At 41.1% G+C, this 15,051-nt stretch overlaps 1 protein-coding gene across 4 annotated transcripts in view; it reads right to left on the reverse strand.

The window, feature by feature from the left end:
- The window catches only part of znf536 (zinc finger protein 536), a 365,283-nt gene that overhangs the window by 161,363 nt on the left and 188,869 nt on the right, over window positions 1-15,051 (reverse strand). For all 4 annotated transcript variants that reach the window (XM_041784365.1, XM_041785223.1, XM_041783656.1 and 1 more), the window contains one exon: window positions 8,598-10,897. In XM_041784365.1, the coding sequence (XP_041640299.1) occupies window positions 8,598-10,896 (2,299 nt within the window). In that variant the 5' untranslated portion in view covers window position 10,897. The remainder of the gene's footprint in view (window positions 1-8,597; window positions 10,898-15,051) is intronic.

A 15,051-nucleotide genomic window follows, 5' to 3' on the forward strand; every position in this document is an offset into this window, starting at 1 on the left:
TGCACAATGAGTATATGCACTGAAAAACGAAAATAGAAATAGTTCAATTTAAAAAATATCTTGATTTTTGGTTTATTCTTTGCAAGAAATGTGACTTTAATTATTCATTTAAAACTCTTTAGCAGTGATTTCTACATATTTAGGGATTCAAAAAAGGTTAAATTATGATTAGACTGTGCTTTAATAGCTGGTAAATACTCATTGCACTGAAAAAGTAGCTTAAAAATGCTTAAATCTGAGTGTCTGTCCAGGAGCCACTTCCTGCTTGCCATTGGGCAAGGTAAGGTACACAGCCAATATAGGTTATGTTCACACTGCAGGCCTTAACGTTCAATTTTGATCTTTTCTCAGATCTGTTTTTTTTGTTTGCCTGTTCACACTGCTGTCAACTTCCAAAAGATCAGATACGTATGAGATTTAGCACCACATTCCAAAGTGGCCTGATTCTGATCAAAAAAAGGTCAGATTCAATGTGACTTGCACTGTTCATACTGTCAGGATTAAAATCAGATAGGAGTCACATGTGAGCAAAAAAATCAGATTCAGGTTACATTCTGACTGCAGTGTGAATGTAGCCTTAGAGTCACCAAATAACCTAAAGATCATGTTTTTATACAGTAAGAAGAAACTGGAGTACCTGGTGAACCCAAACATGCATGGGAAGAACAAACTTTGCTAAGAAAAGGCCAAGTACAAGCAGGATTTGAAGCAGGAGCCTTGCTGCTGTGAGGCAACGGTGCAAACCACTGCACCAATGTGCAGCCCTAAAACTGAGTTCATCTCATAAAATCAAGCATTGGTCTTTGCATTTAAGTTAAAAAACTGTGTTTATAATGAATTCTGATCAGAGCACTAGTAAATATATTTGTTGTTTACTTATTTAGAACAATAAAAATGTCTAATTGAAAGTAGCCTTTTATATGTAACTGTGGCTCTGACAGTCTGAGTAAAATTGCTGCAACAACCAAAGCTGCACATCCCTGGAACTGGGGCAAACTAATCATGCAAAGTCAAACCTCCCCTCAAAGTTTTCTGTCTATGAAGCTTAAAATGACATTTTGATTCAATCATCTTAAAACCTTAAAAACTCATCCTGTGTAGATGAATGTGGCTTCGTCTTGTAGAAGACTGTAACATATTAGTTTTAACACCTTTACTATCTTCGATTCTACTGTGGTTCTGTGCACCTCTGTGGGCAGGATGTCTTAACCTATGAGCTTACTCTGGGAAGAGTGCAATGTAAGGTCTGTGTAACAAAAATCATACCTAAACCTAAAATATGCTGCGTTAACACTCCCTTAGCTCAACATATAGATATATTCTTATCCAATTCTCCAACCCATTGCTTTGTAGGAAACACGCACTGAATGATACCAAGATTGTTAAGAATGGAATGCAATTATCTTTAATTCATTTCAATGATCTGTTAAATGTTATTTGCTTCCAAATTTCTATGCAGAAGTCTTTCTCCAGCCTGGCATGGTGATTTTTGGTACCTCAATAAATAAGCGTCCATAGAACTGTCAATAAAAAGTGATCTTTGTTGCACAGCCATTACTGGTGAATGATTGACTAGTATTAGCTAGCTGTGTTGGGCTTGTCACCATGCATATTCATAGTAGTCTGGATCTTGTTCAACCTTACTTTATTCCTGTTAATGACACAGTAATTACACTGTAACAGTTTGTCCGCATGTGTAATTACGCCCCCATGGTATCGTTGCAATTAGATGAATATCCGCGCTTTATAACCTAAGGCGTCAAGTTGGCAAATCCAATTTCAATTTGTATGGAGCGAGCATTTTGCCTGCTTGTTTGAGCCGCGGTAAAGACCAGGGATATGCAGGCTAATCCCCACCATGTTAAAACGCTGTTCCTCTTAAAAATTGTAGACATGGGGGATTCTCTGGAGAGAGAAAGAAAAAGAGAGAGCCAGGGGGAGTGTGTATAGAGTCTTTTACAGCCAGGAGCCAAGAGGTGGGAGTGGGGTTTAGGGGAAGGTTGTGGAGGTACATGTAAGGATGACTTGTGCCGCTCCAGGCCTTACATGCGTGCATAAAAGCCTATTTCTTACACATTCAGCTACATTTTGCTTGCACTGTGGCAGCAGAATGGGGAGACGCTATCGTGCAAATTGAGGATTTTCAATGGTGAGTTATTTGCATGTAAGAGCTGGCAAAAACAAGCCATGCTCTCTCAAGCAGCAGGCCCCTCAAGATGTGATGTGTGCGCTCATGTCAGGTCTATCTAATGCTGAACCTCGCTAACTTGACTACAATACTGCACTGTTTGTTTCAACACAGCTTCTTTTAAGCCTTCAAAGCAGCAAACAATTACACCGATTTGAAGTCAGTCCAAGGATAAAACAAAAAATTCAGTGATGGGCATAAAAGTAATTACCTCTTTGTTCAAAGAAATATAATTTTATACTCAAGGTTAGCTGCTGAGCCATGTTGTAATAAGAAAGGTGTTTAAAGGACATCTCTGACAGCGGCCTTTGTTTTTCTGCTCTTTTTCTTCCACACTTCTCTCTTTTTACTCGTTGCTTTTAAACAAGTGCCGTCTCAAAGACAAAAGCTGACCTTCTTTCACAGTTGAGATGTTATTTTTGATTACTATAATTCAAGTTTAACTCAAAATTGCGGTGGGTAGGTGGCAGGGCAGAGGCTTACATGCACACAGCCACACACTTGCAGGTGCACACAGAAGCGGAGAGAGAATATGCACACTGTTCATTTAAAGCTTCAGATATTAAGATAAAGAAAATGGTACAGTAGCCACATCCTGTTCTAAACAGAAAAGAGTGATACGCACACTGTAAAGCATATAACTCTCACACGCAGATACACATGAGCGTGTACACAACAAACATGCATGCAGAGATGAAGCATGACACCTTTCTCCACATGAGGCTCAGACACATTTTTTCTCACACATCAAAGTTTCTAATTTGAGAGTCCCTGAGCTCTGAATGTGACTCACATTGTAAGATGTGAAAAAGATGGGTTTTGCTAATTTTGATAAAAACAAAAGAAGAAAGAAGAGAAAGCATATTTCACTTTTTATGTCAAATGTGTTTCCCACAAACATTTTTTTCACTAAAAATGTGTCTCCTTATATTCATACTAATCTTATTCTTTCAGTTTTTTCCCCACATGTGCTGTGATTCCATTTTAGTTTGTAATCTATCTTGGCAAAACTCTAAAATTAATGAAAATAAGATAAGAGTAGATTACAAATATATAAAATATGTAATATAACCTGGCTAACCTGAACTCCTAGTGGTGCACACATTCAGCAACTTTAAGTATTGTCCTTTCATTAGTCTCCCCCATAATTAAGTACAACAATAAGAGTAAGGATGACAATATGATACAGGAATGATATGTACATAGAGCCACAACATGATACCATAACTCACCATACAATCTCTTACTGTGACCTAAGATCAGTACGATAACATACCATACCACACAATAAGTTCAGTTAAGTTCTGTTAGGTCTCGTTCTGTTCTGTTACATTGTTATATTACATAACATTACATTAATTTATATCACATTGTGCTACCTTATGCTACATGTGATGTAATGGGATGTGATGTGGCAGATTTCAATATGAAATGATCTAGAACTGTGGAATGCGATTTTGACTCTAAATGCTTCAAACATTCAGCAGCATTCAGTGTCAACCTTTCATTAGTGTAGCCTGTTTCAGCTCTCCAAAAGGTATAAAACACAATGTAATACCATACCATAGGATAGGATAGGATAGGATACGATACAACATGGCACGATATGATATGGTACGATATGATATGAAACCATACGACTATCTTATCGTACCATATCATACTACGATATGATATGATATGATGCAACGCGATAGATACACTACCATACATATGATATGATATCATATGATGCGATGCAATATTATATAATATGATGATAACATACCATACAATAACATAAGCTGGAAACTATTCCATACCACACCATGAGATACAATAATATATGATGCATACAATACGATACATTAAAAAGATCACAATCTATTCTAAAATCAGTACAAAATAAAAACAATACACTATTGACCCAATAACGAAACTTCCCTTCTCAAGAGCTGCACATGTTCTGCAGTATGAGGGTAAACCTTTAATCAATGTGCCCCCTGTCTGCGCTCCCCAAACAGGTAAAGATATGATACAAGTGGACTTTCAAGTGCTTCAAAGATTTAGCAGCATTTACTGCCAATTTTTCAATAGTCCACCCCATAATTCAGCTCTCTAATCAAGATAAGCACATCAGTATGGTATAATACAAAACAATACAACACAATAGGATGCAATACCAATACAAAAAAAACAATACACTTTTATCGCCATTCAGAAATTTGACTTAAGAGTGTTGAGAACATTTAGCAGCATTCAGAAGCATGTTTAAGCTCTCCAAAGGGAATAAAGATACAATAGGATATAATAACATAGGACAGGACAGGACAGGACAGGATAGAACAGGACAGGACAGGACAGGATAGGATAGGACAGGACAGGATAGAACAGGACAGGACAGGACAGGACAGGACAGGATAGAACAGGACAGGACAGGACAGGACAGGACAGGATAGGATAGGATAGGACAGGACAGGACAGGACAGGATAGGATAGGATAGGATAGGATAGGATAGGATAGGACAGGACAGGACAGGACAGGACAGGACAGGATAGGATAGGACAGGACAGGACAGGACAGGATAGGATAGGATAGGACAGGATAAGATAGAATAGGATAGGATAGATGGTGATATCTGACTTTGACATGAAGTGCTACACACATTCAGCTGCTACTGCAGTACCAATAAAACCCCCACATGTTAACACATACTCCACATGTACACAGAGTAGCAGATAAGACATACTACCTGTACAAAAACGGAGCTTACAAACAAATGTTCAGACAAAAACAGCACAAATTGCACCATTTAGGCCTCATGAAAGCCATCAGCCTTTTTTCTTGTGTAAACTAGATGATACACTATTTTAATTTATTTTTGTATTTATATTTTTTGTCTTTAATCCTACCCTCCTTTCCCACAGATGGTGCCTGGAGGGCGAGATTTAACCACTCAACTAAATCTAATGCATTCCTTTGTGCTTTGTTAGCATTTGGTGGTAAATACTATTGGTTTTATTTGTCAATTATTATTTTAATTTGCTTTTCTTTTTTTCCCTTCTCTTTCTGTATACAAAACACTGGATGTTAATACCACACTTCTGAAGTTGTTGAAACGCCACAAGCTGAACCCATCAGATTCAAAGTGCTTGAGTCAAAAGAGAGAGAGAGGGAGAGGGAGAGAGATTGAGAGAGAAAGGGGGGAGCGAGAGGGGGGAGATGGAGAGAGAGAAACTTCCAGCATTAAAATTCAGAAGATAATTACATCGGCTACACCCCCACCCTGTTGAGAAAGTGTTATGTTTAATAGTCTCTATAAAGAAAATAGGTTTTTATCTCACTCTCATTTTCATTAATTCCTAATTGGGGTGGGGGGTTGTCTGTTATTATTTCTTAGATTAAAATAAACATAGCCTGTCCCATGTTCAAACTCATCACACTACACGGGCATGATAAGGACTTCATGCCTCTGTGAATAAATAAACAATTTCGTCTCCACTGGTGGAATTAAGTTGCTTACAGCCTTAAGCTAAGCCACTGTGATTTATATTTTTATTTATTTATTTATTTTCTCAAAAGACTTAAAAGCACATCCTCGCATTTGCAAATGAAGTTCACCATTTTTTTGACCTGCTTTATATGTATATCTTTAATTAGTGTCTTGTTTAGCTTAAACCGACTGATTATCGCATAGTCGTGACCTAATTACTGCACGCGCTTCTTAACGCCAGCATAGCGCCCTGAGGAGCAAGCGAAAGTTACCTTTAAAAACTTCTGTAATCATTAGCAACGAGCCTCCCTTAATCCCACTAAACATACACTTATCTAGCCCCGGCCGGCCTGTGTTTGCTGTGCGGAGAGGAGGGAGGGGGATAGTTGTCTCTAACGTGTTTATTAAAGACATTTATTAATCGCTGTGGTTAAAACGAGTGTGTCCCTACGCTCCCAGTCTTTACTCATGTTCCACAGGGATCTAGACTGCTAACCTGCAAACGTGAATGCAATGGTGAAGCAGGTTTCTTTCTGGATTGTGTTCTCTGGAGTCTTACATTTGGCTTAATATGGATGATAGCAACAACACAGCAATGTCAAGGGGCAGCTGTTAATATGTCTTGTAAAAAGGGCTTGTACATGAGATACCTGACTGAGCATGTGTGATGCATGTGTTTATCTAAATCAAATGCAACATGTCTATTGTCTTTAAATGTGCAGGTTTTACTTTGTAGTCTGTGTTAAGGCACTTGTGAAGAATTGTATGATGGCAAGCTCCTTCATGATAGTGTCACATTGACTTTAAAGTCAGATTAGACTTTAACAAAAATCTATATAGAGATTAATACATCTCTACCATCTAAATGAATCTTAGTCTTTAATTTTATCACCTTTATGTCCAAGTTAAACTTGGCACTTATTACGGTGTCTTACTCTACACTCAAAAGACACTGTCAGCATCAAGGGGAACGCCCAAAAAACATCACATCCTGAGGGGAAAAAAAGGGAACGCTAATCCCAGTGCCAAGGAGCTGTCGAGTGCCCTTCTGCGCTACAAAAAACTTCAAGGTCTGAATAAGTTTTGTTTTTCACCCAACTGAAGCAAAAAAAAAAAAAAAAAAAAAGCAAAAGGCTGTAAGCCATCATCAAGGAGGATGGTTGGTACATGGTGGAATCAAAAATCCACACTGTGGCCAATATTTGGAGTCTGAACATGACAGGTGACTTAATGTTATGTTCACCTTGTCCTAATAGTGTTAGATCATATCATGATACGTGTTGGGTTGCTTACTGATATATTAAGTTGAATTCCTCATATCTGGCATAAAAGTTCTTTGCAGTCATGTGATTCTGATGACACGCAAATGACCGTTGGGGGTCAGGAGGTGGGCGACAACAATTAGAAGAAAATGGGCAAAAGGAAAGTTAGTACTCTAAATGAACCTGCAATTCACTCAGTCCAGGAGACCTCCAAGTGATGAATCGTCCAGACAGATGAAGAGAGACAATAGTCTTAAGGAGTATTGTACTGAGCTGAGACCTCTGTGCCCATTTAACTCATTAAAAAAATCTAAATTTTGTCCCAGAAATGTCTTTAATTGCAACGGTGATTTACTGTCAACAGAATAAACCTTGTGGGGTGAGAGACTGAATAATGATGTGCTCTTCACAAACCAGCCTATGCTGTGAGCCATGGTAGCTTGCTCTTGTTTGAATTTTCACGCCTTCATCCTTTGTCGTTATTTAATCCCGTCTCTTAAAAGAAATGGATTTCCTGTCACAACGAATGAGACTGGACAGACAGTTCAGTGTTCTAAACCATGACCACACTGATATAGGCTTTTTTAATTCCGGCCTCCTGTCGTTTCACCTTGAATGTTTTTTAAACTTCTGCTTTTTTGCCTGATTATTTCACTAATTTCGACACAAAAAAGTAGCTTAAGAACTAAAAATGTTTTTATTTTTGCACTTTGAATGCTTGGCATAATCGTAAACAGCTCAAACCACTGCTTTTTTGGTAGCATTTCTCTACGCTAAAATCATATCAGGAGTTCTCCACTGTGTTTTCATGTCATCTGCAAAGAACCTGTAGGGATATTTTGTCTTTTTTACCATTGATTCAACAAGGAAGGCAAGAGATTTGTGAAGCAATCGTGGGATATTTTGTTCAGTCTATTACAACATATGGAAAAGAGTCCCATCCTCTTCTGTGTAGTTTTTAAGGGTGTTGTTCTATACTGGCCATTTCAACTTGTTAGCATTGGAATTGAAGTTTAAAATCTGTGCCTTTGTAGCAGAAGGGTAAAGATCATTTCCTCCACATAGCACTATCAGTGACAAAATGCCACCAATATCAATGGCTGGCTCAGTCTTAATCATTTTGGTATTATCAATTACTATATTGTCTTTATAAATGCCACTTTTTTGCCATTTTTAATGAATCCAATAAGTTATTTTACAAATATTTCTGAATTTTTTTTCAACTGATTTACACATCTTATACATTGTGTAAAGGCAGGAGGACTGACTGGGTTCATCCACAGCAACACATCAGTGGGGGCTGTCTAAGGCAGCTTGGGATTGTGCCCACACAGACGGGGCTAACTGTGAGCCTAAATACCCCAGAAGTTGTTCTAACATGGATTCTTGAATGCAATATTTTTCAGTAAGGTGAGACCAGTAGGTGAATCTCTGAGAGGTTAAAAGTCCGTCTCCTGGGACTAAGGAACACAATTGCACTGCTGATCTTTTAAAGCTTTTTTTGTCATGAATGTTCTGTTTTAACTCTGTAAACTACTGGGTGAATAGTGCTCTATACATAAACATTCCTTGCCTTTCAATCCCCAAATTCACACCAGTCTGGTACCATTTTTATCCCCCTAAAGATGGACAGAGTACAAGTGTTAGCTTTTCATCTCTGATTCTTTCTCCTACCTGAAGATGGTGAGGAGGGATGTGGGCTGTCGTCCTGGACGCTTCCTGTCTGGGAGTGTCCTCCTCCAGCGCCGCTCTCTTCTGTCACATTGGAGGAACCAGGAGTGGTGGAGCGGCTGATGGATTGAGACTCAGGATCACTGGCTGATCCACGACGTTCCTCCAGACCTTGTTGCTGGAGCGCTTCTTCGATGCCTCTCCTGTCTTTGCCATGGATGCGGGAGTGGACAACCATCTGATGGTGGGTTCTGAAGACTCGGCCACAGTCAGGACACTCTGAAGGCTTCTCCTTCAGGGCAGAGAGGCTGGAGAGGCTGTAGTCAAGGTTAGGGCTTCCCAAGCCAGCCATGGCTCCAGGAGCCTCAGCATTACCATGGTGAGACATCAAGTCACGGTGACTGTCAAAGCCTCTTCCATCCTCCTTCAAGGACAACATGGCTCCACTAGCTGCCTTGGATCCCTGCAAAGCCTCTGAGAGCTGCTTCTGCTTAGAGCTATCATTGGAAGCAATCAAGGGATAGTCTTGCTTATCTTTTGAGAAGGCAGCCAAGGCCCCTGCACCCCCCATCTCATCTTCCTGCCCTGGGGCTATATGGTGCTGGTGCTGCTGCTGTTCCTTCGGCATGAAAGCCCTGTCCATGGCCATGCCACGAGCCATTATCTGCCAGGCTTGGTAGCTGTTGAGGGAATCCATCTCAGCCACTTTTGCAGCTGCCTGAAGGCGCTCCATGCAGCTCGATTTGAGTGGTGGCACAAGGTTGAGACATCCCAGGAGAGAGCGCTTTTCATTCTCACCCAGTCCATGGCCCATTCCTCCTGCCATTGGTCCCAGGAGCTTCCCTAGCATCTCCTTTTCCTTCATAGCTATGCCTGCTTTGGCCAACATTTGATGCTGCTCACTCAGGCCCTGTTTGTCTGGTGAAAGGAACCCACCCTGAAGACAGGAGATGTAGCGGGAATAAAGGTTGGCATGAGCTTCTTGAGCCAAATTGCTCATGCTGTTGACAGCAGCGATGTCCTGCTCAGTGGGCTGGGGGGGTTTGCTCTTGATGGCAAGCTTGTTGAGATGCACCTTCATATGGTTCTTAAGGAACCAGGGTTCCTTGAAGCGACGACCACAGATTTGACAGCAGTGTTCAAAGGAGTCCTTGTGCTTGCGCATGTGGCCCTTAAGGAACCAAGCCTGACTGAACACCTGGCCACACACATCACAACGGAATTCAGTGGTACTCTGTGTGCCGTAGCCACCACTTGCACCTGCACCTTGTGTAGTCTCAGCTGTGATGTGGGCCTTCTCCACATGACTTATCAGCTCTTCTTCGTGAGAGGCAGCAAACTCACATAGAGTACATTTATAGGGCTTGTGAAGTATGCGGATGTGACGGTCCAGTTCCTCACGCTTCTTGAACTTCCCTTTGCAAAAGGTGCAGCGAAAGCCTGTAGCAGGGTTGAGGGACTGTTCATCTTGGGTGCCAGCCGGCTTGGGAGAAGTAGATGGCTGGGATATTGGGTCTGGAGTGACAAGCCCAGAGGGTGGAAGGAGGCCACAGGCTGAGCCTAGTTGCTGCTGATGGGTGTTAGTGCTGCTGTTAAGGCTCAGATGAGGTGTTGGAGCTGGCTGGATGAGGCTGCTGCTCCCTCTCATCTGCTTGTCCCTCAAGATGGCTCTCTCCTCCAGCTCATGAAGGAGCCTGTTCTCCTCTCTGACACGGCCGCGCCCCTTGCCAAGATTCCCCAGCTTGTGAGTTCGGAGGTGGATCTTCAGGTTACCCTTTTGAGCTGCTCGGTGGTCACAGTAGGGGCACTTGAAGGGCTTCTCTCCTGTATGTGTGCGCATGTGCAGTGACAGGATGCTGTTAAAACGGAAGCGCTTTCCACACAATGGACAGGGATACTTCCTATTCTTGCGCGCATCATCTTCAATGTCATTCATCTGGGACATAATGCCTAAGTTCTGGCCATTAAGGAACTGCTGCAGGTCAACACGTCCATTCAACCCACTAAGCGCCCCTGCATCAATGTCTCGGTTGAGCTGATTGGCTAGCAGGGCCATCTGACTGCTGATGGGTTGACTGGCCAAAGCTGCGTGGTGGGTCTTCTCATCCAAAGGTGTGGCTGCTTTCTCTTCAGGGATCTGCTGTGGGCGGTGTAGATCAGGAAATGCGTGTCCTAACTGGGCAGTAAGCTGATGAAGCTTTTGACTGATGGGGTAGCGGCCATTTAAAACTGCGCTGCTCAGATGGGCATCAGCGTCAGGCACCGCTGACGACACACCAAGACACAAACTAGAGTCCTCCATCCTGCAAAGCCAGACAAGACAAAAAAGGGAAATATATGAGATATAACAGCTTTGGGGAATTAAATTGCATTGCTTTGTCCAAATTAAAAATACAATATTATCACACCACATATTCAAGGCTAATGTGTGACTTCATTTAGGGAAACAACACCTGCCATGTGATTCATTACAAGAAAAAAAATGTATTGTCTTTGATGAACACAGCACTGTGTGAATTGTTAGCACCAAGGGCCTGGAGAAATGCTGTGACTCCTTAGAACTTTTTCAAAATGTAACACCATTTTGGATGGAATAATTACTCTGTAAACACAGTGAGCAGTGTATAATTAAGCTACTTGTGCCCATCCTATCAGAATTCCACCAATTACACGCCTTAATGAAACGGAGCAACGGCATTGTCGGGAAGCCACCGCAATACTACAATTATGATATTAACAATAGCACTTAAAACCAAGGGGTTATTCCAGTAAACACAGCACTCTTATCTTGTTGCCACGACACTTGTCTTGGCACAAAAATCCATTAAAGAGCTGCACTACATTTGATGTGAATCACTTTACTCCTCCGTGGCTTCTTTCAATTCCCCCAGATCTGTCTACTTCACTCTACCATATTTATAGGTTTCTAGGATGGAGAAAACAACAGTTGGCTGTGTTGAAAGTTTCCCCAGTGAAGTGGAGTATAGGATAAGGATGTTTTTGAACCTCCAAATAGGGACACTGTAATTTTACTGCAAACCTACATGTTTAAGCTCATGGCATAATTAGTTTTTTTCATCAGTGCACTTTTTAACACTAAGAAAAGTGCCTTACAGCATGTGAGTGTCAGACTTTGCAACACATTGCATTGCACAGCTCACTGCCCATTCTGCCCCATCAATTTCAGACTCCCTTTGTTCATAGTATGACATCTAGCACTTTTATTTAAAATGTGCACAAACAGATGTGTGATAGTCCATACTGACCAGCCTTTGACAGCTGTGCGCCAAATAGTTTTGTCTCTGTGTTGACAAAGTCAGAACATCATGCATTTCAAACATGGATCTGAATGTTCTTAATGCATAATTATCTCACATTTGAAATGCAAGCTGACATGGTGCATTTTATATCAACATGGACAAAAGTATTTGAATTCAGGTGTATCACTCAGACCTGTTGCCACAGGCTTATAAAATCAAGCACCTAGCCATGCAGTCTCCATTTGCAAACATTTGTGGTAATGAACTGGTGGCCACCTTTGCAATAAGACGGTTCATGAAATTTCATCCCTGCTAAATATTACCCAGACAACTGTAAGTGATATGAAAAAAGTGGAAGTGTTTGGGAACAACAGCAACTCAGCCACGAAGTAGAAGACCGATTTATTTATTTATTTTTTATTTTTTTAATCGCAGAGCAGGGTAAACAACTGCTGCAGTACAGGGTGGGGAAAAGTGCTGATTCCATAGCTAAGAGATTTGAACTTTCACTGGCATTAATGTAAACACAAAAACTGTGCAGAGTGAGCTTTGTAGAATGGGTTTCTATGGTTGTGCAGCTGCATGCAAGCCTCACATCACTAAGACCAATGCCAAGCATTGCATGGAGTGGTATACAGCACACTGACACTTAACTGTGAAGCAGTGGAAACGTTTTCTGTGGCGTGGCCAATCATACTTCTCCATTTGGCTGTCAGATGGGCGCGTCAAGGTTTGGTGAATGCTGGAAGAATTTCACCTGGCTGACTGCATTGTGCTAAATGTGAAGTTTGGGGGAGGAAGGATAATGTCATGGAGTGTTTTTATTGGGTTTGGGCTCGGCCCCTTATCTCCAGTGAAGGCCAATCTTAATCCTCCAGCATACCAAGACAGTTTGGATAATGCTATGCTTTCAACTTTGTGGCAACAGTTTGGGGAAGGTCCTTTTGTATTCCAACATGGCTGACCCAGTGCACAAAGCGAGGACTGTAAAGGCCTGGTTTGATGAGTTCAGTGTGGAATAACTTGACTGGGCTGCACAGATCAGAAACTCAACCCCACTGGGCATCGATGGGATGAAATGGTACGGAGATTGTGAGCCAGGCCTTGTCGTCCCGACATCAGTGCCTGACCTCATGAATGCTCTACAGAATGAATGGGTGCAAATCCTCACAGAAACACTCTAAAATCATGTGGAAAGCCTTCCTAGGAGAGGGGAGGCTGTTACAGCTGCAACAGGAGAGCCAACTCCATATCAAAGTACATGTATTTGAATACAATGTCATAACAGTCCCTGTTGGTTATGGTCAGGCGGCTAATACTTTTGTGCATATAGTGTATGTTGAGTAAGGAAAGTGAGAGAAAATCAAGGAGATCTTGCTTTCCGACACTCCCGATGCTTTGTCATCTACCTTTTTACTTGCTCCTCAACCACATCAAAGCAAGGGACAGAGCCAAAAATAGGAAGGGGGAGACAGGGGGAATACATTGTGCTGCACTGATCACATACCATACTGTTACTACAGAAGGAAGCAGTGTCATTAAGCTGATTTGTCACTGTATAGTTAGAACACACTGCTAGCAGATGACAAAACATTGCACTCAAGATCAACCAAAGTTTGTTTTTTAGAATGTTATTTTACATAACTACTGAAGCCAAAACAGTTACAACAAAGCCACTTCCTGCCTGTGCCAACAGTATGTGCTCGCTAATCTTAATATGGTTTCATATATCTGCATTTCCACCGTGGGTAAGTGAAAGGTGACACTTTCATATGCAAGGTGCAGCATATACATTGCCTAGTACTTCTATAGGAAGTTGTGCCTCTCCTGGAGATCTTTGGAGATCACAGATTTCCTTTTACGGTATGACAGCTAGCCTACCTGATGTTACTCAGCAGGTCGAATCAGTATAAGCTACATTAGCTGTGCAACAGCTGCATGCTAAAAGTGACTGATAGAATCAGCAGAATCAACATCAACATTAAATGGCATGCAGTATATTTATATCAGTACTGCAAGCATGGTGCATTGTGTTGGTATCACTTGGATAAACTGGGGCAGTGACTGTTAAAAGTGGGAAATATTAGAGTTTTATAGATATTTGTTGGGACCCACTAGGCCAAACTTGGACATATGGTCAGCTTAAAGAGAGATAAATAGGTATGCACTCTAAAGACTACAGAAGAAACAGACAGTAGATATGTTGTTTAGTTTACTTTACTACTGTCTGGGACAAAACAACTGGTCCTCCTGGGTTTCTTTAAGACTATCAAAACATAATAAAAATTTTGAGCATATTGTACTGTCATGAGAGTGTTTATTTGTGTAATATCAGTGAATTAAACACCAAAAATAACAATAATAACATTGTTTTAATGCAGATCCATCTGCTCTCCAGATGGAGAGGTATAAACATCTATCTGCACACTTCCTCTGGCTGCTGGCAGGGGTCACACCCTCAGAAACAATAACCACGCTTCTGCTTTGGTCAACAAAATATTGTATAATATCTCATTAAGCTGATTAGTATGCTGCCTGGTGCCTGGTCACTGTTTTATAACGTATGATTTTAATCATCAAAAAATCCTTTCATGGAGAGGCAGTTTAAAGCACAGGCATGAGGTGGGTTCACTTTTAAGAGAAAGTGGGATCATTTTAGAAAGCTTATGAGCCCAATCTTTCAGTTACACAGACACACCCTTATTAAATATGTGCCCACATGTTCAGTACACATTTTACAGCCGTGAAGGACAGCGCAGACTCTGGTTTTTGTCTTTTCTCTTTCTCCACCTACAGTTTCTTTCTGGGGACTATAGACTGTGCATGGCTCATTTATATGAATGTATTTGAATTGTTTCTCTCTTTTCCCCTCATGAGTAGGAGGTTAGTAGACATAAGGGGTGTCTGTTCTTTTAGCCACCAGCCCCTCCAACTCACTGTTGATGGTGGATTCTTATCTCATGGAGATGAATTAGACACTTTGACCAGCTTCCTGTTATGTTTAAAGGAATGCGACACATGTGGGTTACTTTTTGAATTCTTCTTATTTGCACTCAAACAATTCTGCTGAATTTATCAACAATAAAATAAGCATAATATGTCCTTCAGGATGATTTACAACAGCTTGATGTAAGCTTTCATGAAAATACTGTATGTTTATGAGGAAAAGGAGAATTGGTAAGGATAAAACTTTGTTA

Source organism: Cheilinus undulatus, linkage group 1 (genome assembly GCF_018320785.1).
Source record: "Cheilinus undulatus linkage group 1, ASM1832078v1, whole genome shotgun sequence".
NCBI lineage: Eukaryota > Metazoa > Chordata > Actinopteri > Labriformes > Labridae > Cheilinus > Cheilinus undulatus.